This window comes from Astatotilapia calliptera, chromosome 13 (genome assembly GCF_964374335.1).
Source record: "Astatotilapia calliptera chromosome 13, fAstCal68.1, whole genome shotgun sequence".
NCBI classification, from domain to species: Eukaryota; Metazoa; Chordata; class Actinopteri; order Cichliformes; family Cichlidae; genus Astatotilapia; species Astatotilapia calliptera.
Window position 1 is genome coordinate 31,520,678 of NC_137434.1, and position 24,822 is coordinate 31,545,499.

The 24,822-nt window shown below is 47.1% G+C and overlaps 1 protein-coding gene across 6 annotated transcripts in view; it reads left to right on the forward strand.

Annotated features, from left to right (window-relative positions):
• The window catches only part of LOC113034882 (spectrin beta chain, non-erythrocytic 1), a 100,506-nt gene that overhangs the window by 73,391 nt on the left and 2,293 nt on the right, over positions 1-24,822 (forward strand). For 2 of the 6 annotated variants that reach the window (XM_026190024.2, XM_026190022.2), the window contains 25 exons: positions 850-987; positions 4,136-4,256; positions 4,366-4,581; positions 4,662-5,081; positions 6,241-6,443; positions 6,611-6,701; positions 6,811-6,957; positions 7,289-7,552; positions 8,941-9,165; positions 9,703-9,792; positions 10,800-11,078; positions 12,650-12,780; positions 12,857-13,061; positions 13,237-13,611; positions 13,885-13,971; positions 15,932-15,946; positions 17,320-17,477; positions 17,613-17,751; positions 17,882-17,966; positions 18,046-18,242; positions 18,330-18,424; positions 18,780-18,834; positions 23,992-24,194; positions 24,327-24,500; positions 24,671-24,713. In XM_026190024.2, coding sequence (XP_026045809.2) covers positions 850-987; positions 4,136-4,256; positions 4,366-4,581; positions 4,662-5,081; positions 6,241-6,443; positions 6,611-6,701; positions 6,811-6,957; positions 7,289-7,552; positions 8,941-9,165; positions 9,703-9,792; positions 10,800-11,078; positions 12,650-12,780; positions 12,857-13,061; positions 13,237-13,611; positions 13,885-13,971; positions 15,932-15,946; positions 17,320-17,477; positions 17,613-17,751; positions 17,882-17,966; positions 18,046-18,242; positions 18,330-18,424; positions 18,780-18,834; positions 23,992-24,194; positions 24,327-24,500; positions 24,671-24,713 — 4,156 coding nt within the window. Of the gene's footprint in view, positions 1-849; positions 988-4,135; positions 4,257-4,365; positions 4,582-4,661; positions 5,082-6,240; positions 6,444-6,610; positions 6,702-6,810; positions 6,958-7,288; positions 7,553-8,940; positions 9,166-9,702; positions 9,793-10,799; positions 11,079-12,649; positions 12,781-12,856; positions 13,062-13,236; positions 13,612-13,884; positions 13,972-15,931; positions 15,947-17,319; positions 17,478-17,612; positions 17,752-17,881; positions 17,967-18,045; positions 18,243-18,329; positions 18,425-18,779; positions 18,835-19,307; positions 19,619-23,991; positions 24,195-24,326; positions 24,501-24,670; positions 24,714-24,822 lie in introns of those variants that run through there. The other 4 variants (XM_026190026.2, XM_026190023.2, XM_026190027.2 and 1 more) reach the window with 3 other exon arrangements.

Below are 24,822 nucleotides of genomic sequence, written 5' to 3' on the forward strand. Positions count from 1 at the left end.
GAACAGACCAGTAAACTGTTATTTACACCAGACACAGGTTCTTCAGAGTGTGTGTGTGTGTGTGTGTGTGTGTGTGTGTGTGTGGTTACATGGTTCGTTCACAGCAGCCTTCTTCTCGGGTTTTCAGCTGCTTGTCTCTGTTTTGTTCGACCACAAAACGTCACATGGATCCGATCCCAGATGCTGGTTAAGTGTGTGTGTGTGTGTGTGTGTGTTTAACTGCCCTTGTGAGGACCAGGCTCAGACTCCAGCAGGTTCCCTGCATCATTAAACTCACTGAGAGTTTTGGGGAGGTTCGATTGGTCTTCGGGGTCGGGCACGAGGTGGCACACACCCTGGACCGGTCACCATTAGTCAGCAGGTTGAATTACAGCAACAGACACACCTGTGTTATAAAAGCAGTCAAACCCATCGCACGCCCCCATGAAAAAAGACTTTTGAACCGGAGTCTGATTAAAACTGGAGTTTTACGAGCTCAGGTTTAATTTGATCTCTGCAGCAGGAATAAAAACACGGAGCTGTAAATGAGAACAGGTCCACCTCAGGATTAAACTCTTTTCTTTGGCATTAACTGTCGTTGTTTGACTGTTTCTAAGCTTTTCATGGCCAGATTCAGCCGCTCAAACCTTTGGTGTAAAATCCGACTTTGATACGTTGTTGGGAGAGTTAAAGCAGCCCTCCTGCTCACACCTGTGACCTCTCATCCTGGTTCTCCTGATCGGCCGTTAGGACAAAGAAAACTGTCCTGCAGCTGTTTGTTGTTTGCAATATGGATTCACAGGGTTTGCATCTTTTTGAAATATTCATGCTGATGATCCTCGTGACGTCCGACTAACCGTCTCTGTTCAGGTTCGAGAGTTTGGAGCCGGAGATGAACAGCCAGGCGTCCCGGGTTGCCGTGGTAAACCAGGTTGCCAGGCAGCTGATCCACAGTGGACATCCCAGCGAGAAGGAGATCAAAGCCCAGCAGGACAAACTCAACACCAGGTAATCAAACTGGGATTATCAGGAATCTGATGACAGCACGGCGATTAGGCTTGTGAAGGAAGCGAGATTAAAAACGACAAAGAAACCGATCTGAGACTGAAGAAGATGGCGGAGAGGAACGCGAGCACGTCGGTCAGCTGAGAAACTTTTAGTCACAGTGAAAACTTTATTTAGCAGCTGATCAGAGACGAGTCAGGAAGTGAAGCTGGACTGAGGTTAAAAAAATGTATTTTTACCTGTTTTAAATGACAAATAATCAATCAGAGCTTTGATTGAACCAGAGCGGTCCGTGTATCCAGCAGGTCTGCATCTGGATACGTTTGTGATGTTTGGCTGAAAACATGAAAGCATTTCTCTAAACTTTTCTTATTTCACTTTGATATGAAATATTTATAAAGCAACACCAGCTTTGCTCCGTCTCAGTGGAAAAACTTCCAGACACTCCTGGATCCTGGTCGGCTTCAAACCTGTTTCTTCCTGATAAACTGAGCTAAGCTAACAGAAAAACTGAACACAACCCCGCGGTTATTAAAGTCTGTTCATGTCAATAAAGACACTTTAAAGATACAGTGGGGCAAAAAAGTATTTAGTCAGCCACCGATTGTGCAAGTTCCCCCACTTAAAATGATGACAGAGGTCAGTAATTTGCACCAGAGGTACACTTCAACTGTGAGAGACAGAATGTGAAAAAAAAATCCATGAATTCACATGGTAGGATTTGTAAAGAATTTATTCATAAATCAGGGTGGAAAACAAGTATTTGGTCACCTCAAACAAGGAAAATCTCTGGCTCTCACAGACCTGTAACGTCTTCTGTAAGAAGCTTTTCTGTCCCCCACTCGTTACCTGTATGAATGGCACCTGTTTGAACTCATCATCTGTATAAAAGACACCTGTCCACAGCCTCAAACAGTCAGACTCCAAACTCCGCCATGGCCAAGACCAAAGAGCTTTCGAAGGACACCAGGAAAAGTATTGTAGACCTGCACCAGACTGGGAAGAGTGAATCTACAATAGGCAAGCAGCTTGGTGTGAAAAAATCAACTGTGGGAGCAATCATCAGAAAATGGAAGACATACAAGACCACTGATAATCTCCCTCGATCTGGGGCTCCACGCAAGATCTCATCCCGTGGGGTCAAAATGATCATGAGAACGGTGAGCAAAGATCCCAGAACCACACGGGGGGACCTGGTGAATGACCTGCAGAGAGCTGGGACCAAAGTAACAAAGGTCACCATCAGTAACACACTACAACGGCAGGGAATCAAATCCCGCAGTGCCAGACGTGTTCCGCTGCTGAAGCCAGTGCATGTCCAGGCCCGTCTGAAGTTTGCCAGAGAGCACATGGATGATACAGCAGAGGATTGGGAGAATGTCATGTGGTCAGATGAAACCAAAGTAGAACTTTTTGGTATAAACTCAACTCGTCGTGTTTGGAGGAAGAAGAATACTGAGTTGCATCCCAAGAACACCATACCTACTGTGAAGCATGGGGGTGGAAACATCATGCTATGGGGCTGTTTTTCTGCCAAGGGGACAGGACGACTGATCCGTGTTAAGGACAGAATGAATGGGGCCATGTATCGTGAGATTTTGAGCCAAAACCTCCTTCCATCAGTGAGAACTTTGAAGATGAAACGAGGCTGGGTCTTCCAACATGACAATGATCCAAAACACACCGCCCGGGCAACAAAGGAGTGGCTCCGTAAGAAGCATTTGAAAGTCCTGGAGTGGCCTAGCCAGTCTCCAGACCTCAACCCCATAGAAAATCTGTGGCGGGAGTTGAAAGTCCGTGTTGCTCGGCGACAGCCCCAAAACATCACTGCTCTCGAGAAGATCTGCATGGAGGAATGGGCCAAAATACCAGCTACTGTGTGTGCAAACCTGGTAAAGACCTATAGTAAACGTTTGACCTCTGTTATTGCCAACAAAGGTTATGTTACAAAGTATTGAGTTGTATTTTTGTTATTGACCAAATACTTATTTTCCACCCTGATTTACCAATAAATTCTTTACAAATCCTACCATGTGGATTCATGGATTTATTTTTCACATTCTGTCTCTCACAGTTGAAGTGTACCTCTGGTGCAAATTACTGACCTCTGTCATCATTTTAGGTGGGGGAACTTGCACAATCGGTGGCTGACTAAATACTTTTTTGCCCCACTGTATACTGGTAATTATTTTAGGTTATTTAATAGGAAAGAATGTTTTACTCATAAATATTCATTGATTAGGTGTAATTATGTCTCTCAGCATTAAAAATACATGTTGCTCCGCCATATTAAATACAGAGACGGAGATGTCTAATCAGTTTATGTGTGTGGTTACAGACCGGCTACTTATGCAGTACCGCCGATATGGACACAATTAATCATGTGACCCTGCCCTCATAGAGGGCTGGCTAAACATCAGCTGGTTATAAGCTAGCATCTGTGAGCTAATGTTAGCCTCGAGTGTCCTAAAAATGACACTTTTCCTCTGATAAATAGTTTGGCTACATTCTCACATCATATGAACACTTAATCAGTTAAAGTCTAGGAGTCCAACAATGTTAGCTTCACTTCAGAGAAAGGTTTACCAATGCTGGCTAACAGCGGCTAGCAGCAGCTAACAGAAGCTAACAGCAACAAAAACAGCAGCGCTAACTGACAAGAAGGTTCAGCAGCTCACCTCAGTATCCCTGTCATCAGTCTGAAATAAGCTTCCCTGACTTGTTTCAGACTCCTTTGAAGCTTTTACAGCGTCCTCCAGAGGGAACAGATTTGGATAGAGTCATACTTATATGTGAGATTAATGAAGTCTGAGTAACTGAAGCAGATTTTTAAAACTACACTAAAGATCAGTGCTGGTTGGATCTAAAGCTGGAAGCAACAGAATATCTTGTAATTTTTGGTTTACATTTGTAATCGTAGAATAAAGAAAGCTTTAATGTTGGTTTATATTCAACATTAAACGTAAAACAAATGTTGGGGCTAAACCAGAGTTAAGCTGTTATTAAAACTGAGAATGTAAATAAAATGAGTTTCAATTTTACTTTGATGTCATTTATAATAAGTGAGCTGCAGGGTTGATCTGATTAACCGGCATCAAACCGTTCCTGAGCAGGTAAATCGAATCAGAGTTGACGGTGTTTCTGTGTCCAGGTGGAGTCAGTTCAGAGATCTGGTGGATCAGAAGAAGGAAAGCCTGAACTCGGCTCTGGGAGTCCAGAACTACCACCTGGAGTGCAACGAGACCAAGTCCTGGATCAAAGAGAAGACCAAGGTACCAACAGAGCCAAATTACCAAAACCGGCGAACGACGAGAGGCGTGATTTTTACACGAACCACTCTGTGGTGCCTGATCGATCTTTTTGCCCCCCGTCTGTGTGCAGGTGATCGAGTCGACCCAGGAGCTGGGGAACGACCTGGCCGGCGTCATGGCTCTGCAGAGGAAGCTGACGGGGATGGAGCGCGACCTCGTGGCCATACAGGACAAGCTGAGCGACCTGGGAAAGGAGGCAGAGCGTTTGGGCTCCGAACACCCGGAACAGTCCGAGGCCATCAAAGGGCGTCTGGCTGAGATCACCGGCGTCTGGGACGAGATGAAAGTAGGCTTTTCTCCCCGTGTCTGTATATAACTACCAAACGGAGAATTTGGTGCCGCTAATCATCTCCTGGCTGTTTTCAGGACACCCTGAAGAACCGGGAGGAGTCTCTGGGCGAAGCCAGCAAGCTGCAGCAGTTCCTGCGCGACCTTGACGACTTCCAGTCGTGGCTGTCGCGGACGCAGACGGTCATCGCCTCTGAGGACATGCCCAACACGCTGGCCGAGGCCGAGAAGCTGCTGGCCCAGCACGAGGGCATCAAGAACGAGATACGCAACTATGAGGAGGACTACCAGAAGATGAGGGACATGGGTGAGATGGTGACGCAGGGCCAGACAGACGCGCAGTACATGTTCCTGCGACAGCGGCTGCAGGCGCTGGACACCGGCTGGAACGAGCTGCACAAGATGTGGGAGAACCGGCAGAACCTGCTGTCCCAGTCTCACGCTTACCAGCTGTTCCTCCGGGACACCAAGCAGGCCGAGGCCTTCCTCAACAACCAGGTGAGCTCGCCGTTCCATCTCACCTGTGCTCCACGGTGTAGAATCTGAAACCTCAGTTACCATGGATACCAGACTACAGGAAATGGTTCAGAGGGTCATGTGATGTGAGCACAGAGTGAACCGCCGTCGCATTAATGATGCTCACAGTCTCCGATCTGCGACAACCGTCACATGATTTTTGCCCAGATCTCTCCCTCTGTACCCCAAGTGCATGCTGGGACAGAATCCAGCTTCTTTCTTTCTTTGCATAACTTTTACCCAAATAAAAACCTTTAGCTGGAAACGGTGAGTCAGAGGTATCAAATAAAGACGCCTCAGTCTCTGAGCTTCACACAGTCAGAGAGCTCAAACGTCCCGCAGAGGATGTCAAAGGTCAAGTAGCTGCTCAGCTGAGAGACGAGAGTGACGGGACGTGAGGTAGTTCAGAAGTTCAGCCAGCCCTGTGATAGGTGAGCAGCGTGAGCATGGCGCTCGCTGTGCGATCAGAGGCCTCGGCCTGCGTCACAGTCCAGGATTCAAAGAATCATCAGCTGTGATTTCGAACACTTCAGATTAGAAATGTTTCTGGTCGTGCGGCTGTTTTCTCAGGTCACACGCTGCCACCTGCTGGTGAAAAGCCTCCATTACAGCCACGTGTTTACCCTCAGCGTGTGATCTACAGCAACTCATTTCTGTCCGCTTCAGCTCACTCACACGTTTTCAAGCGAACATGTTACGTTTCTTTTACCAGTTACACAGAACATTAATAAAAACTCCAGAACAAATGGTAATGTCTCTGTGTTTGGTCTTCTCCTCCTCTGGCAAAATGGTGGAAATCCTGATGATGATGATGATGATGAAGGCTGTGCTTAGCCAGGCTGCTCATTAGTTAGCGGAGATGGGAGGATTACATCAGACGAATTAAAGTTTAAGCTGGAGCCTGGTGGCTGTGGCTCAGGCGGAGATCATCTCAGTGTAACAACCTCAGCCTGCTTCCTTCACTTTAACGTAGAAGTTCGATGGTTTTGAGATTGTTCTTACATTTCATTCTGAAACAACCCCTTTAAGATGACTTTGTTTTGATTGGCTGCCCCTCGAGCAGGCTTGAAAAAGCCCCACCCCTCTCTATGACATCATCCAGATGCTAGTTTTTAACGACTCCTCTGCGTTCCTCCACCAGGAGTACGTCCTGGCTCATACAGAGATGCCCACCACCCTGGAGGGCGCCGAGGCTGCTATCAAGAAGCAGGAGGACTTCATGACCACCATGGACGCCAACGAGGAGAAGATCGGCGCCGTGGTCGACACCGGCCGCCGCCTGGTCGCTGACGACAACATCAACGCCGAGCGCATCCAGGAGAAGGTGGACTCCATCGACCAGAGGTGACCAAGAGTCTGTCAGTGTGTGAGAAATCGATCCGGGAAGGGAGAGAGGATCATTTGATGATTTCCTGTTTACGATACATGTGACGATGTTAAAGGGAAACGTGAGCTTTACAAACTTTAACCTTCTTGCAGAAAAACGAAACAAAATAACTTTTGTTCTGCAGACACAAGAAGAACCGAGCGGCTGCCAGCGACCTGCTGACGAGGCTGAAGGACAACAGAGACCTGCAGAAGTTCCTGCAGGACTGCCAGGAGGTAAAGCGCCGCCATTCAAAACACACGAAACATCCAGAGTGCGGAGGGCTTAGCCTCTGCTTCAGCTGCTGCTGGTGTCTGAGCTCGTTTGCCGGCTGTGTGTCCTCAGCTGTCCCTGTGGATCAACGAGAAGATGCTGACGGCTCAGGACATGTCGTACGACGAGGCCAGGAACCTCCACAGCAAGTGGCTGAAGCACCAGGCCTTCATGGCTGAACTGCAGTCCAACAAGGAGTGGCTGGACAAGATCAACAAGGTGAGCAGGGAGGAGGCGGAGTCAGACCGAGGAGGGAATCGGAGGACTGAAGTACGCAGCACAGATGAGCCCAGCAGCTGTTAGAGTACGAGAGCAGCCTGTCGGTGCTGGGTGACATCACTGAGAGCAAAAGCATCATTTTCAGTTGGCAGCATAAACGTCACACATCCTCGTATATCAGCACAGATATGTAAAAGAGTCCCTGTGACATCGCCTCTTTTAAAGCTGCCGTGTTTCTAAGCTGTCATCCCTGAACTCAGGAGCGTTGTCCAGTCCAGACCAACCGCTTGTTTTCTGCTCTGACGATTGGTTGAAACCTCCTGTGCCGCAGGACGGGCAGACGCTGATGGCAGAGAAACCAGACACGGAGGCCATGGTGAAGGAGAAGCTGGCGTCCCTGCAGACGATGTGGGACGAGCTGGAGTCGACCACGCAGACCAAAGCCAAGTGTCTGTTCGACGCCAACAAGGCCGAGCTGTTCACGCAGAGCTGCGCCGACCTCGACAAGTGGCTGGGCGGGCTGGAGGCGCAGCTGCAGTCGGACGACTACGGCAAAGACCTCACCTCGGTCAACATCCTGCTCAAGAAGCAGCAGGTGAGGACGAGGTTTCCTTTCAGTGTGAACTATAAACTGTATATCTGCACGATGTTGGCTAAAAACACTTTGTTATTGACTCTATCAGCTGTCGGAGGGTTTCCCTGTAAACTGGTATTGGCAGTGATGCATGAAGGAGGAGAAACCTGGACCTTTGATTTCAACAGCAGGGCGGGTTGGGCCCCAGCCCCCCCCTTCTTTAGGCACGCCCCTGACTCGTGTTATTCTGCACAGAAACAGCTTTTTTCATAATCAGATAATTATTGATTGATTGATCCGAAGCTCGTCGTTACTGCGAGTCCTCCATCGCCATGCTTTCTAAGCAGCTTTTACATAATTCAGCCTCACACTCGCTCCTCTTACGTAATCGTTCACTGGAGTGTCGAGCCCACGCTGAGCGCGCGGACAGCCGTGTTTGTGAGGACCTCGCCGTTTTTCCACTGATGATGGTTTTAAAGGTGGAGGTCCTCGATGGTGCCGACGATGGTTTTATTAATGTAAGAGTAACAGGGAGGTCCTCACAGAGATGGTAAAACAGGAGCGTGTGTGTGGTGTTGGAGGGAGATCATTAGTGTTTGATCTGTCAAACAGAGAGAGAGGAAAACAAACCTCCTCCTCCTCCTCGTCTTCCTCGCTGCTCTAATTTTAGTTCAGGCTGTCCTGTTTCTGCTGCAGACGTTCGTTGTGTTTGTCAGTCGCTTCTCGGACGTCAGGAGATTTTTTATTTTACATTTTTGACAATACTGAAGGAAAATAAGACGAGGCCTCAGAACCAGTTTTTAAAATTATATTCTTTAAATTTATAATTTTTTAACACTGTTTGTTTCTTCAGTGAGCAACACTGTTTTTAATTTAAAGTATTTATATTTAATATTGTCTTTTTATACATGAATTCTATTTTTAATGCAAACTTTATGATTTGATTTATTTCTCTATTTTTGACTGTTTTGCATTTTTACTCATTAACTGGGTTTTGAGCTTCTCTTATTTATTTTATTTATTTTTGTTTATGGTTTCTTTTTGCTGCTTATATAGTATTTTATTTTTAAAATGTTGATTTTATTTAGTTTTTAGGTCTTTGTTGCATTTTTTAATATTTTGATTTTTCGGTGGATATTTCTCGCTTTGCATTTGCTCCTCATCAGAATATTTTCTGAAGGTATTTTATTAAATTATTTCATTTTCCTCGTTAAAGCAAAAAGATGCAAATAAAGCAACATCGTGCCGACGATTGAACCGAATATCAGAAAAACTTTCAGCTCTGTTGAAACAAACTGTTTGTCTTAGACGTCATTCACATATTTTCTGGGGGGGGGGGGGGTTGCGCTCGTGTCTGTGGCTGCAGCGGCGTCTTCTCCCCGTCTCACCTGTAAACTGTCCTCCTGCAGATCCTGGAGAGCCAGGTGGATGTACGTCAGAAGGAGGTGGAGGAGCTGCAGAAACAGTCACAGGCCCTCAGCCAGGAAGGGAAAGGCTCTGAGGAGGTGGATGGACAGAGAGTCACCGTGGAGAGGAAGTTCCAGACGCTCCAGGAACCACTGAAGAAGAGGAGAGACCACCTCATGGCCTCCCGGGAGGTCCACCAGTTCAACCGAGACGTGGAGGACGAGATCGTAAGTTTTTAATGTAACGACCTCTGAAGGTGAAAATCATCTGGGCCCAACAAAAAGTTAGTAAAATACAAAATTAATGGATTAATTTGTATTATATTGTGTCAAACATTAAAAGTAAACGAATTTGGAGATGAATGAAAATGAATCAAAGAAAAACTTCAGCAAAAAAAGTCATAATGCATGAAATGGAAAATTAAAGAAAATATCCTTTAAATACTACAACAACACAAAAAAGTACATAAATAATTTATGTAATTTTAAATGTGATTTTGGTCCTTTAACGATGACACACATGTTTTAATAACATGAACACAAACGTCGTCTCCACGTTTCTCAGAAACGACTTTTGACAGAAGTCGTTTCTGAGAAGGAACCAGAAGTAAAAGCGTCAGAGAGGAAGTCGCAACAGCTGCTGCGGTCACACTGATAACACTGATGTGGGAATAACAGGTGACGTGTGTGTGTGTGTGTGTGTGTGTGTGTGTGTGTGTGTGTGTGTGTGTGTGTGTGTGTGTGTGTGTGTGTGTGTGTGTGTAGCTGTGGGTGGAGGAGAGGATGCCTCTGGCCACTTCAACCGACCATGGACACAACCTGCAGACGGTCCAGCTCCTGATCAAAAAGAACCAGGTACGCCTCACCTTTACCTGCAAACTGCACGTTTTTCACGCTGATGGTTTTTATTTCTAAGCACTTCCTGTTTGGGATTAGGGATGGGTATCGTTTAGGTTTTATCTGATACCGGTGCCAAATCGGTACTTTTGAAACGGTGCCGGTGCTCAAACGGTGCTCAAACCGGTGCTTAAAGAATGGAGAACACAAAATTGGTCCAAAAACCTCTCATGTTCATCTGTTTTTTGTAAAAAGATAACAATGTTAGCCTTTTCTGCAGCTATAGGGCATATATGGTATCACTCTTGGCTGGAAGCTTAATCAATGGAAAAAACACAAACTTTGTCCTAAACCTCTCATGTTTAACTGTTTTCCACTTTTTCTTTGGTCATTTTAGCCTTTTTGGCCAGGGTGAAGGGAGTATCTGCCATCAAACAAGAAGACAGCAGCATGTAGCTATGATGATGTTTGCTAGTTCACCTTACATGCATTAATTCAATAACGTGGTTAGCCTACTCAACGTAAATTACACACGAACAACATTAAGCTACTCACGCAGAGAAGAACGGCTGCTGCTGCCGTCAAATACGGTGCATTTCTCGGCTTTTAAAAAAAACGCTATGCGTCGCCAGGTGTTTCATGAGATTTGAGGTGTTACCTCCTTTGACAGTATCACAGTATCAGCTTAAAGCTCTTGTTGCTGCTGAGTTTGCATATTTTGCTGTGAAGTACAGCCAGACTTTTGACCGCTTTGCCTTGGGCATTTTTAATCTGTAGCTCTGCATAAAAGAACGTACGTACCTGGCCCCGCCTACTATCCTCGGAAACGTAAAACGATTGGCTAGAAGTGTATCACAGCTCAGGAAAAAAAAGCACCGAAATGTGCGCTGCTTTTCGGTCTGGTTACTACCGTTTATGATGGCACCGGACACCGGTACCCATCCCTATTTGGGATTTTTACAATATTTCAATATAAAAGCAGTAAAGCCTCATATAATCCTCTCTGTGACCTTTGACCTTCACAGACCTTGCAGAAGGAGATCCAGGGCCACCAGCCTCGCTATGACGACATCTTCGAGCGCAGCCAACACGTCCTGCGCGAGGACAGCCCGACGACCGAGCTGATCCGCCAGCGGCTCGCCGACCTGCAGTCGCTGTGGGAGCAAATCAAGAAGGAGACGGAGAAGCGCCACACCCGCCTCAGCGAGGCCCACGAGGCGCAGCAGTACTACTTTGACGCCGCCGAGGCCGAGGCCTGGATGAGCGAGCAGGAGCTGTACATGATGTCAGAGGAGAAGGCCAAGGTGAGGGGAGGAGCCGTGGGGGGGTGTGGAGAAGACGGACGCTTTCAAACTAGCAGAGCTCTGACACGTGAGATCCGGCTGTGTGATGGAAACCTGAGTCAGGTTTTAGTGCACTGGCACCTCAGTACATTCTCTTACCAAACAGAGTCAGGTGGATGTGTTCAGATTTTCAGAATAAAAGCATCTCTAAGGACAACATTTTCCCCGATTCTTTTCCTGCAGTTCTCTCTGACTGCCCTGCAGCAGCCCTGTGTTGCATTCAGGCACAGTGTGTTTGACCCGGTCCTCTTGGCTTTAGAGAGCAGCGTTGGATATCTCTGAGCAGGAAAAAAGACGTTAATGAAAATCTTACAGCCACTTAATCTCATTGGCTGTATGTTTGTTGAGGCTTTCCTTGTATGTCTCTGTGGGTGTCTGTTCTGTTTCAACTGTTAGATGTTTTGAAGGCCAGATTACTGAGTTAAGTTTGGTGATCAAACTGTGGGAGCATCTCACCTGCTGATCAGAATTCCACTGTGCATCAAAACTGGAGCTCAGACTTCTCAGACGCTCCGTTTTCTTCTGTTGGAGCACTTTTAGCATCTTTATCCGACCAATAATATGGCTGCTGTGGGGTTATTGTGCTAACACGGTCCAGACCAGGACTAGCAGACAGCTAGTGGCTACAGCCAACTGTCAGTCAAAGAGGCCACGCCCCTAATAATGCAAGTTTTAAGCCTAAATATAACTTAACCCGGTGAGTTATGAAGCAGTTGTTATATTTGTCTCTGACTCCTGAAATGAACCCCAGAGAAACTGTTAACGTGTCTCCTCCAGTACAGAAAACCTGTCCTCTGCATATAGAGACTCTTATTCTACTTCCTGTCTTTTACTTCCTTTTAATCTTTAATCTGTGACAAAAGTTGAATCTAGTTTTTATGAAGGGGGGAAATGACCCACAGAGAACAGTGTGTGTGTCAGGCTGTGAACATGTTTGGGAGTCTACGGGGACAGACTCACTGCTGGAGCCTCTAGTGGACGTTGGAGGAACTGCAGCTTTTAACCTTTTAACTTTGCTGTAAAATATCTTTAAACAGCTTCATGCTTTTCTCAAACACTCCTCGACTCTTTGAACCATCTTGAGGAAACATCCTGCACGATTTAAATAAAGACGATGTTACAGAGAGTCGGTCGGTCCGTGTTTCTGTCCTCATGGCTAAAAACTTCCTCTTTCTTGGTTTTCGGGCACCTCCTGTTTCCTCTCTTTGCTTTTGTGTTGGTATCAGACTGTTTCTGCTGCTCAGCTCACTCTAAAAACTCTGGAGGCAGGTGATGTTTTCACTTTGGTTTTTCTGTGGCGTCAGTCTCAGGTGAACTCTGCAGGTGAGGGGAAACTGTCAGAGCTGTTTAACAGTCCCGACTCTTCTCAGCTGTCCTTCCACTGCCTTCACTTTTCTGTTCCTCAGCATCTCCTCTCCTTTCTCACTTCTTGTTTCTGATTCTTTAATTTAGTTTCTTTTTGAATCATGTTGGAAAGTCTAGAGAAATCTGAGCTTTTGCTTTTGCTAAAATCAGCCTGTGTGCGTCTATAGGACGAGCAGAGTTCGGTGGCCATGCTGAAGAAGCATCAGATCCTGGAGCAGGCGGTGGAGGACTACGCCGACACCGTCCATCAGCTGTCCAGCACCAGCCGGGGCCTGGTGGCTGCCGGGCACCCCGACAGGTGAGGTCGTTTTCCTGCTTTGTCACAGAGAGGAATGAACTTGGCGAATAATGAGGATTTAAAATCTGTCCTGCAGCGAGCGCATCGGCATGCGTCAGTCTCAGGTGGACAAGCTGTACGCCGGCCTGAAGGATCTGTCCGAGGAGCGCCGCGGGAAGCTGGACGAGCGTTTCCGCCTCTTCCAGCTCAACCGGGAGGTGGACGACCTCGAGCAGTGGATCGCCGAGAGGGAGGTGGTGGCCGGATCGCACGAGCTGGGACAGGACTACGAGCACGTCACCGTGAGTTACTCGATCAGCCGCCTCCTCGCGCCGTGCAGGCGCCTCTGAGGTTCTTATGGAAGCATAAAAACCCGACGTGTCCATATAAAAACGAGTGAAAACAGGACGTCACAAAGACTTTAAGGCAGCACGTCGTTTGTGAGCGTGCCCATTTCTATTTCCTCTCCTCTTGCAGATGCTGCAGGAGCGTTTCAGAGAATTCGCCCGCGACACGGGCAACATCGGCCAGGAGCGCGTGGATGGCGTCAACAAGCTGGCGGACGAGCTGATCAACACCGGCCACGGCGACGCCGCCACCATCGCGGAGTGGAAGGACGGCCTGAACGAGGCCTGGGCCGACCTGCTGGAGCTCATCGACACACGGACGCAGATCCTCGCCGCCTCCTACGAGCTCCACAAATTCTACCACGACGCCAAGGAGATCCTCAACCGCATCCTGGACAAACACAAGAAGCTGCCGGAGGAGCTGGGCCGAGACCAGAACACGGTGGAGACCCTGCAGAGGATGCACACCACCTTCGAACACGACATTCAGGCGCTGGGAACGCAGGTGAATATTTCTCGTCTCCCGCCGAGCCTGTCCGAGCTCTCGTCCCGTTAAACGAGGTCGTCCTGATTATCTTCAGTCTGCCTCTCGCTGAACGATCAGAAACTCATAAACTGATATTGTCCAATGAGAAATGAAGGCAGTGACGTTATTTAGAGCATGCTGATGGAGACTGTCGTGACTCTGATTCTGTAGCTTCATGTTCAGTTTTTCCTCCCTCGTGTGTTTTTAAGCTGTTCCGTACGCTGAAACGTTTCCGTGCTGCTTCCCTCGCAGGTGCGGCAGCTTCAGGAGGACGCCGTTCGCCTGCAGTCGGCGTACGCCGGAGACAAAGCCGACGACATCCAGAAGCGAGAAGGAGAGGTGAGCCTCGGTGTCGGGCAGCAGAGGTGCAGAGAAACCACATCAGTTCACTCTCGCCCTGATCTTCCTCCTCCTCTTACTGACCAATAAGCGCTGATGTCGTGACGTCACGTTAAAAGGCTGTTTGCCTCGCGCATGCTGCACTGCTGCCGCACTAACACCGCACTCTTCCTGCGCAGCTCAGCCGCTTTGTCACATGAATAATTTTAGCTCTCTGAGACACTCGGACACGAGCTGGAGTCACAGATCGAGAGGTGAAGGGAACGTTGGAACTCCCAGAAACATTTTAGGATGTTACAGGGCATGGTCAAAATCCTGGGAACACACTTCCAGCTTTGTGTTATTCCCATAATGAGGAAAAATCGTTTAAAACCAGAGTTCAGGTTTAAGCGTCAGAGGTGAACGGGCGCGTGGTCGCTGCCGTGCGCGGCGTGCAGAATCGTGCACGGCTCACCGCTCCCCATTAAAATGCAAGTTTAATATCTGATTGCTCCGCCCACTTTTCCAAAACAGAGAAACTGGCGTTGCAGTTTGAGGTGAGGATCGTTTTTGGACTCATAAATTTCATGCTTTTAATGATTTAATCACTTTTTATGCGAGTGTGCAGCAGTGTAACAAACAGAGTCCAGATGTGCAGTCTTAACACGTTTCGCTCAGATCAGCGTCTTTGTGTGAAGGTTACTGTTCACGACGTGCGTGTTCCTACAGTCACGGCTGCGTGCGCCCGTCGAGCTCGACACGAAGCCTCATTTTCATATCAACTGTTTTTACTCTTTGCACTCGGAGCTCGCTGTAGAAACGTGTAAGCGTGACTCCATCTTTGCCCGTCAGCTGAGGTTACAGGCGAGGAACAGGCAGTCTCGTCACCTCCAGCTCTCGCGTGTCCTCAAACGGCTCAGCGTCACGTTTCTGTAAATCTGGACAGTTTAATTAAACGTTGGTGAAAAACCTTCAAATGAGGATTTGACTCCAGAGAGGAGGCGACGTGCTGGGCTGAAAGAGAAGCAGCTGAGCAGCTCGCACACCTCGTGGCTCCGCCTCTTTCTGTTTGGCGGTCCGGTGCTTTGCCAAACAGGGATTTGCAACGTTTCCGTGTGTTTTTCATGTGTAAGATCTTTATGTTGGTAAACAGGGTTTACAAAGAGGTTCAATGTAACATTTTAAAATTACACATAACTCTGTTATTGTAATCACATTCTAACAATCCAGCTTTTTGTGCACTTCAAATATGTTTGCAGAACTCTGGTGATTTCTGTTGCATTATGTGCATTATCCTCTTGGCCAGATCGCTCTGAAAGAAGACATTTTAAATGTCAACGAGACTTTTCACCTGGATAAATAAAGGATACGTAAACGTCGCTGCCTTGTGACAGGTTGTTTGAGGCTTATGAGAGATACATTGTTTCATAGACCAACAAGTTATTTATAGCAGTTTAAATGCGAGGCATCATTTCTTGGCACTGGCATTAGTGTTTTTACGGGGGTGTGGTGCCGATACGGCGTCACTATTTGTGCTTTGTAAACACGATGTCGCTCTGTAACCTTTAACATAGTAAAAGGATCCTAAACAGGCCGACCTGCTGTCGGCGTTCCTTCATTGTTAGGAGAATGAATGATGGCGCTGTAGTGCTGAAACTCTTACCCGTCCCTGCTTCCGATTGGTCAGATGCCGACTAGCTGTCATGTGACCTTTGAGCCCACTGGGATAAGTGAAGCCAGGTGAGCAGAATCCCGGACTTGTCGTCAGTTCGGCTCTCGGGTTTCGGATTCGCCGCGATGAAGAGCAACGTCACGCTCCAATAAAGTGGAGCCGTGCTTCGTGCGAGCTGCTGGGTTTGCTCCGTATTCGTGTCGGTCCCGCCCTGCTGGAGCTGGACTGTTGATGCTGAGCACTGAGTGTTTTTGATGGCGTTGTGTTTTGACCATTCCCTGTATGTCCGTTTCCTCCCTGACCGCCCAGAGGAGAAAGGGAGAGGTGAGACTCTGTTTACCACAAACGTCGGCTTTGCATCAGTCTTCATTTTGGCTGCAGTTTTAGGCTTCCTTTCCTCCAGTCTGACTAAAATGTTGATGAGCCGCAGTAACATTTTAGTCCTTCCCATGCAGCTTAGTGTTTCCCGCAAACGCTCCGAACATTTGTTCTTTGTCTCCGCTCGCCTGGGCCGCAGAGGGGGTTAAAACAAGCGCTGCTCGTAGTTTGAGTCTGCTGACTCGGCAGAGACAGAAGACAACAGGCTGACAGGTTTGGCCTCCAGCGAAGCTTCTTTCAAACTCTTTTTAAATAGTTTCCGTCTTCCTGCACCTTTAGCTACCAGAGCGTTCAGCTTGCAGTCCTCCGCAGCCACGACTCCGTCAGCTGACGAGTCGCAGAGTCAGAGGGGTTATTCTGAAACGATGCCGGTCAGCCGGGCTGTTCGGCTTTGTAAGCATTCACCGAACAACCCGCCTCCTCAAACACAGTAAAAACATCTGCAGCCTGGATTCATCGAAAAATGTTACAAATACAAGACAAAATTTAATAAAAACTCCCAAATAATTCGATCAGTTTGATGGACTTTAATGTGCAGATTCACATAAACGCACGTTTCTGCAGAAAGTCACCAGTTCGTAACAAACAATGTAATCTTTAACATTAGTAATATGTGAGGTACATTTAAAGACAGCTCAGCAGTTAGTGTGAAAGCAATGTTTTCGTTCTTACAGCAGCTTTGAATGATTCACAGTTCAAAATAATCCTTCTTTATCTGATCCCCCCCAGGTCATCCCATCTGAAACGGCTTTAGCTCCTCCCACTTTAAAACAGCATTGAACTGATTGGCTACATGTTGCGATCCCCTCTCTGTGACATCATACAGATCCCAGAGTACCGTATTATTAGAACCTGATCGTGTTTGATATGAACCTGAAGCATGAAGCAGGATCAGTCCACGCTTCCTTCTCAGATAGATGATATATCCTGTCTGCTTACGTCATCGTCTGGAATCCGAACAGAGCCATGAATAAATAGATAACAGCTGATGTAATAACTGATGGAAGTGCTGCTGTTTGCTCTCCAGCTTTGGCCTCTGCAGTCTGCACGTATGACTTTTTATTTGCTGGGATTGGCTTTTATTTGCGCCCTCAGGCTGTGACGCTCCCCGACAGCACAGCTGGACGCCTGAAACACTAGATCTACTGCCCCCCCCTCCCCCGTAATGATCTGAGTCTGGATGTCATCACTTCCTGTCCCCCTCCCTGATTCTCAGAGGCCCAGCCAGCTCCTTTTAGCCTGCATTAATTAAACCAGGTCTTCTGAGCCTCTCATCACTCGGGGCTGACCGTCGCTCTTTGTTGTCTCCTCCCCCTCAGGTGCTGGAGGCCTGGAAGAACCTGCTGGAGGCGGCGGAGGGCAGGCGGGCGAAGCTGGTCGACACCGGAGACAAGTTCCGCTTCTTCAGCATGGTGCGCGACCTGATGCTGTGGATGGAAGACGTCATCCGCCTCATCGAGGCTCAGGAGAAGCCCAGGTAGGAGGCACGGAGGGGGCGGAGCTTCCTGTAATGACTGTATCCCTTTACAGGTTTATTATAAAACTCATCCTAAATGTTTCTGAATGTTTGGGATCAGAAACGTCGCTCATGTGACGCCGTGCTTGTTTTCAGGGACGTGTCGTCCGTGGAGCTGCTGATGAACAACCACCAGGGCATCAAGGCGGAGATCGACGCCCGCAACGACAGCTTCACCGCCTGCATCGAGCTGGGAAAAGCCCTGCTGGCCAGGAAGCACTACGCTTCAGAGGAGGTGGAGACTTCTCACATTTCTCACTCGGAGCGAGCACGCCAAAGCTGCCGCGAAATCCTTCATTACTCTGTTTGTGGTGATGTCATCGCTTTACTGAAGTCATGAACTTTTGAATCTTTCCTCCTCGCAGATTAAAGAAAAGTTGCTTCAGTTGACGGACAAGAGGAAAGACATGATTGACAAGTGGGAGGACAGATGGGAGTGGCTTAGACTGGGTAAGTGCCTCCGTGCTGTTCAGTTTATAGTCCGAGGTGAGCGGGTGGATTTGGGTCTAAGGTGTGGATTTGCTTCCAGTGCTGGAGGTGCACCAGTTCTCGCGGGACGCAGGTGTGGCTGAGGCGTGGCTGCTGGGACAGGAGCCCTACCTGTCCAGCAGGGAGATGGGGCAGAGCGTGGACGAGGTGGAGAAACTCATCAAACGCCACGAGGCCTTCGAGAAGTCGGCCGCCACCTGGGAGGAACGCTTCGCTGCGCTGGAGAGGCTGACCACGGTGAGCGCGCGCCACGAGAAAGCGCCGTCACCGGATTAAATCTCAGCTCTGAAAAACGAGACGTTGACTTTGTTCTTCTGGTTCCAGATGGAGTTACTGGAAGTGAGAAGAAGGCAAGAGGAAGAAGAGAAGAAGAGACAACCGCCCGCTGAGGCCCAGCCCGCCGACGCTGCAGCTCAAAGGTAGTTTGAAGTTTCCTTTGTGTCGGAAACTTCTGGATGCTGTAAGCAGCGTTTTGACTGTGTTTAAGACTCGGCCCTATTTCCTCAGGAACAGCTTTGTGTCATCGTCAGAGTCCTTTCTCCTGTCACTTTTCACAGACACATGTACAGTTGCCATTTGTGTTATTATGACAAATATTTTAGATTATTGTTGTTACAGCTGTTAACGAATGTTTGCACCTAAACCGTGCAGCCTGCTCGCCGCGCTCACATGAAGGTTTTCAGTTTAATCGTCTAACTTCGCCAGCTGAGCGAGTTCGTCCGGACGAAGCCACTGAGGTGCGTCTAACTCTCTGCGTCGCTGTGCTTTTTGCAGGGCGGGCGAGCCGGCGTCTCAGAACGGGCTGCCGTCTGACCAGGAGTCTCCCAGGGTTAGTTACCGCTCACTCACCTACCAGAAATACAGCGGCACCCTGCAGAGCCGCAGGGGCGCCGCTGCACCCTGAGCTGCACCCACATCACACACACGTCCTCGCATTCATCGTTTGCTGCTCCTTTCTGATTATTAATGTCTTATTTTAAAACGAGTTTAGCTTTCCAGGTGTAATCTTCTTCTCTGATATTTGTTTACTGACATGAGGAATCACAGCTGATGGGCTGTTTTTAAGAAAGCCTGCAGATGCAGCCTTTGCACTTCAGCATCACCTTTGAGTTTGAGACCTTTTACTTTGGTGGGTCTCTTTTAATATGAACCAAACTTCCCTGATGTTCCAGTTTGTTCAGGCTGGACAAAGACGGGAGGAAAGCAGTGTTTCTGCTCTTTCACTTTCACACACAAGAACAAACCAGAGTTTTATCCACTCCTCATTTGTCTTCCCCTCCATCTCCTCTTCCTCTCTCTCAGCTCGACACTCCTGTCATCCTCTCCCCTCAGTTCCTTATGTTCCTGCTGGTTTATGTCATCATTTATAAACTCACCCTGTGGAATATGAATGACTGAGGATACAAACAGAAAGACACTCAGAATTAGCCTTAAAGCCACAAACTGCCACTTAAAGCATTTGTTCCATTTTCATAGAAGAGATTTTTTTCTCAAACAAAACCAAAGACAACTTAAATCAGTTTATCAATCATTAAAACTGAGGCTGATTTATCCTGATGTTAAGAAGAAGCACGTCTTACTGTTCTTGTCTTACAATAAAACCTTTAAGTTTAGTTTGATCGATAACAATTCAGTTCAGTTTTATTTGTACAGCACCAAATCAGAACAGTCGCATCAAACCCAGAGAAAAACAATCACATGACCCGCTATGAGCGAGCACTCTGGTGACAGCGGGGAGGACAAACCCCCTTTGAACAGGAAGAAACCTTTACGTTGTCAGTCTGTACTTCACGCTCGATTCCAAACAGATGAAATGAAATATGTAACAAATACCTTAAATAACTTAATAAAAATAGACACAGTTTGAAAAGATATTTTGATAAAGCAAAAAAGTCTTGAATTAAAAGTATAATAAAAATATTAATGATGTAAATTTATAACAAAGTAACTACAGTAATACAGGTTGTAGCCAGTATGAGGTGCCTTCAGCCTGTTGTTGCGATTTGCTCACTAAATATAGTAAATCATGACTCATGTTAGTTTTTGTTTGTAAGAACACGTGACGTTATATTTAAAGTCTATCATTGATGCCAAAGTTTAAAAAAATCCAAAAACAAAGAAGTGCACCTACCGCTCCACCTGTGCCTACGTCCACAGACCATTCATAAAACACGTGTCCATCCTTTTCATGTAACTCTGTTAAACACTCTATTATCTCTTTAATATTGTACTTATAAAACCATTAAAAGCATATTTGTGCATTAATGTAAGTTACACCAAATTAAAGAGCTGATCTATCAGCTGACAAAGTGGAAACTAAAGGGAAAGATGATAGTAACACATGTATAACTGCACTGTTTAACAGTGAACTCCATCAGTGGACACCAGAGGCAGCCCCGGACTTACATTTTCACCTCCAGCTTTCCTTCATGTTGTACTTACAGCCTTTACGACTCATTTGTCAGAAACCCATTCCTCATAAGGGACGTTAATACTGTGACATACACCCAGTGGCCACTTTAATAGGAACACTCTAAGTCCAATGCCATCGGACTTTTTGAACTTGCCTTAAAATCAATCTTGTGTTCCCGCTGAGGTCATAGTTGGCGTTGTGTAGCCGCTCCGCTGTATTCGGCCCCTGAGTGTACGTCCACTGCTGCTCGCTACATGCACTCATTGCACCTACAATCCATGTTAAAATCATTCCTCATGTAAAACTGATTCGCCACACGTCTCACCGTGTGAGTTTCTCCTCATTGTATTTATTGCTGTTGTATCACTGAGACGCTGTTTCCTGTCTTGTTTTCATTGTTTACTGTTGTCGTTTCCTTTTTTCTGTTCACGGTTTGTTTTTGCATGTAGATGCAGTTCGTTCAGTCGTTCCCCGACTAACACACATTCCCCAATAAACCCGTCAGAACCAACCAGTCCACGTGTTGTCCATGCATACTTTTCACTTTTCTCTCCATGTACAGTGTTGGTGTTTGTGTTGCATGCTGTCACCATCATTAGCATTTCAGTTGGATGTTCTGTTTCTGCATCTAATGTTTTTCACCAGTTTTCATCCGGGGGCTTTCCTTTAGTGAAATATTTTTAGTTATTTTACAAAGTCAAGAAAATACGGAGCCCCGCAGAGGACATGGGAGAAAAAAAAATTAAGATGGACTTTTGCGAGATCTCGCAAAACAAACTCGGGATCTCGCAAAACAAACTCGGGATCTCGCAAAACAAACTCGGGATCTCGCAAAACAAACTCGGGATCTCGCAAAACAAACTCGGGATCTCGGAAAAGTTTTAGCCGCATTCTTCGGACGCCGGCTCGAAGCCGACCGGGAGGTCGAGGCACGATGTGCCGGGAAAGCGGTGTTCCTCCCGGCTGTAGTAGGTCTCGACCTCCCATTAGCTTCGAGCTAACGGGAGGTCGAAGGCCGAAGAATGCGGGATCTCGCAAAAGTTTTGCGAGATCCCGCAAGAGTCAGTCTTAATTCAGTCTTAATTTTTTTTTCTCCCATGTCCCCTGCGGGGCTCCGTAGCTTCGAGCCGGCGTCCGATCCCGAGTTTGTTTTGCGAGATCTTGCAAAACTTTTGCGAGATCCCAAGTTAGTTTTGCGAGATGTCGCAAAAGGTCAGTCTTAATTTTTTTTTTTCTCCCATGTCCCCTGCAGGGCTCCGTAAGAAAGAGATCAGATAAGCAAAGTGTTTGGTCCACTGACAAATCCAGTATATTTCAGTTCACTCCAATAAATCAGCGTTCCTGCTGTAAAGAAGAGAAACAGTTTGTTCTACAGCGAGTCTGGTTTTACCTGTTTGGATTTAATCTGTACAACGTCTGCACAGGCTTACAGATCTAATCCTTCAAGTTACTGAAAATTATCTTCTATGTACAAGTTTATAATTCGCTAAGAAGGTTAGTTTCTAACGACTACTATCACGCCAAAGGTTCAGGCTCAAGTTTAAATTCAATGATAACAAAATCAGCGCAGTCTTTGGAGGATCGCATGGCTGTTGGCATCGGTTTAGCTCTTCAGTCATTAAGTAATTGTTCTAAGGAAAGACTGCTAAGCAGTAAAAAATGGTCTTTGCTGTCAGGTGCAAAAATGTTTAAAAATCAAACAAAAACCTGCTTCTGCGCCAGGCTTCAATCGTTCTTCTGGAATAGTTGGTTGGATTGAAGTGGCCCAGTATTTGGTGGAGAAAACACTGAAACAGGAACACTTGGATCTGGTCTAGTCTTTAACAGGCTCAAGTAAAATTCTTAGGAAAAACTGCTGCACTACATATATGTAATAGTAGTAAGTTGGGGCCCCTACATCTGATCCAGACTGTCCTTTGGTGAGAGTTCCTAGGATTGATCCAAGTCCTAACAAATCCCTTCAATAGCTGGTCGAATGTTTGAGAAGCAGAACGCTGAAGCCGTGAGGAAACACTCAAGTAAAATCTCAGAGGATAACCCGAGCCCAGTAAAGTCTTCAAGCATCAGTTTCGCTCTCCGTGAGATCTAAATGAAAGCTCCCGGGATCGGTCCAGCTCTTCAGTTAAAGCTCCCGGGATCGGTCCAGGATCGGTCCGGCCTTCGAACCGCCCATTCGTCCATCCCTTGAAGAGCTCAGTAACGGGGTAATAAGCATCCGGTTGGAGTGGGTGTGGTGTGGAAAAAGTCAAATCTGTTTATGATACTAGGCCAATCGCCTTCTCCCCTCACCAACAATGACGCCCAGTAATGACTTCCAAGCAATTTTGTCCATAATTGTTTGAGATTTTTTTTGGTGTGTTTTTTGGTCTCACCTGTGCTGGCTTCTCCCTGTCCTCCTCTTTCTTCACGCTCGCCACCGTGTTGTGCGTTTCTGAGTGGTGTTGGGACTGTGCATGTGGTAAAGAGTGTAATCACAGCATGTTTGCAATCTTAATTAATACAAATGTTGTTCTAATCACTGCTGAAATTCAGCTCAGCTCACACCCAATAACACTGAGCTAAAAAACCGCTGCTGTACGAGGCTGACGTAGCTGATGTCAGAGGCTCGGTGGGCCAATCAGAAGCCTGCATAGTTGTGTTGGTTTGAGCAGTTCAGAGGTAGGAAAGTGGGTTTATTAACCTGATACAGGTGACCTGTTCATGTTCAGCTTTGTAGTTTTATACTTGGACCATACTAGGGTAGCTTTGCATGATCAATACTTCAAATTACTTTGGGCCACTCTCCCATTAACCCACCTTTTTTCTGGTCCAAAGATTTCTGACCTTTGGACCAGCCAGTGGGTGGGGCTTTCACTCTCTGACATCATCCAGATCCAATTGTAGAAAAAATTAGATGAGATGGTGCTCAGAGCAGTCTGCAGGGTTTTGGTTCATTACTGCTTCCTCATTAGTAGAGACGTTGGTCATGTTTAATATGAGCGCCCACCACTGGAACAGGAGATGTATGACAGGAAGTTCGAATGGATTCACTTGACCAGTTGGCTGGCCAAAGTGGTGACGACACTGGAACCTCTGAGCCTCAGGTGTTGCCGCCAGTTTTCTTGGATTAACTTGTTTTTAATTAAGTTCTTGCCAACAGACATACTGCAGACCGCAGGCATGTGGTGTTCCTGCATCGGGGCAATTAATAACAACAATCATGTGGCCTGACATGAACTGAATGTCAGTTTAAAGGCAACAGAGAGCGAGATGATTGGATCCGTCAACTCAGAGTAGATGGACCCGATGGATTCCCTCAGCTGGTTTGGTTTAGTCCACTTTAATCTGCTTGCATTTTCCCAGGATTGGTCTTCCTGGAATATTTGACATCAGTTGGGTTTTAGGAGTTTTATGTGAGGCGAGGGCAGATAAGTGTAGATTCAGGAGAGGCTGACAGTCGAATCCTTCTGGTCTCGTGTTTTAGTTTGTCCAAACTGCTCTGCATGCTGCAGCTCTCATAACTCTGATTCACAGCTCTCCTTCTTATTTCACTCATAAACGAGTTTCTCCTCTGACTCTCTCTTCTGTGTCCAGGAGAACGTGGACGGGGCCGAGGTGGTGAACGGGGTGTCGGAGCCCAGCCCCGCTGGGTCTCCGGGGGCGTCTCGCAAGGGCAAGGCCAGCCAAGCTGCGACCCTGCCGGCCAAAACCCAACCTGACGCCCCCAAACCCCTGCTGGAGACCTTCCTGCACCGCAAACACGAGTGGGAGGGGCACAACAAGAAGGCTTCGAACAGGTGGGGATCACCTGCAGACACACCTGGAAAGAAATAATAACCCAAATAATAATAAGTTGCGCTTGTGAGCTGCTGTTATTGTAAGAAAATAAAGCTCAGCGATGAGGTCGACGTCTGCTCGTGTCCCTGCAGGTCGTGGCACAATGTGTACTGTGTGATCAACCTCCAGGAGATGGGTTTCTACAAGGATCAGAAGAGCGCCAGTCAGGGCATTCCCTACCACAGCGAGATCCCCATCAGCCTGAAGGACGCCGTCTGCGAGGTGGCGCTGGACTACAAGAAGAAGAAGCACGTCTTCAAGCTGAAGTGAGTTTCAGACCTGATAAACAAGTCTTTATTTATACTGGAGCAGTCAGAAACACATCACAGACAGCTTTAAGCAAAGCGCTGCAGTTCTTTCATTTAAAGAAAGAACCTGACGGATGCCAGCGTGCGCAGTTTGAAGTTCCTGCTAATGTGTGTGTTCACCTCCGCAGGCTCACTGACGGCAATGAGTATCTCTTCCAAGCCAAAGATGATGTAAGTATTAAAACACAGTATTTCAGCCTCAGTGTTTGGTGCGTCGTTCAGTTTTAGTCAACATCGCTGTTATTGTTAGTCTTATATCTGCTTTACATTAGAAATATGT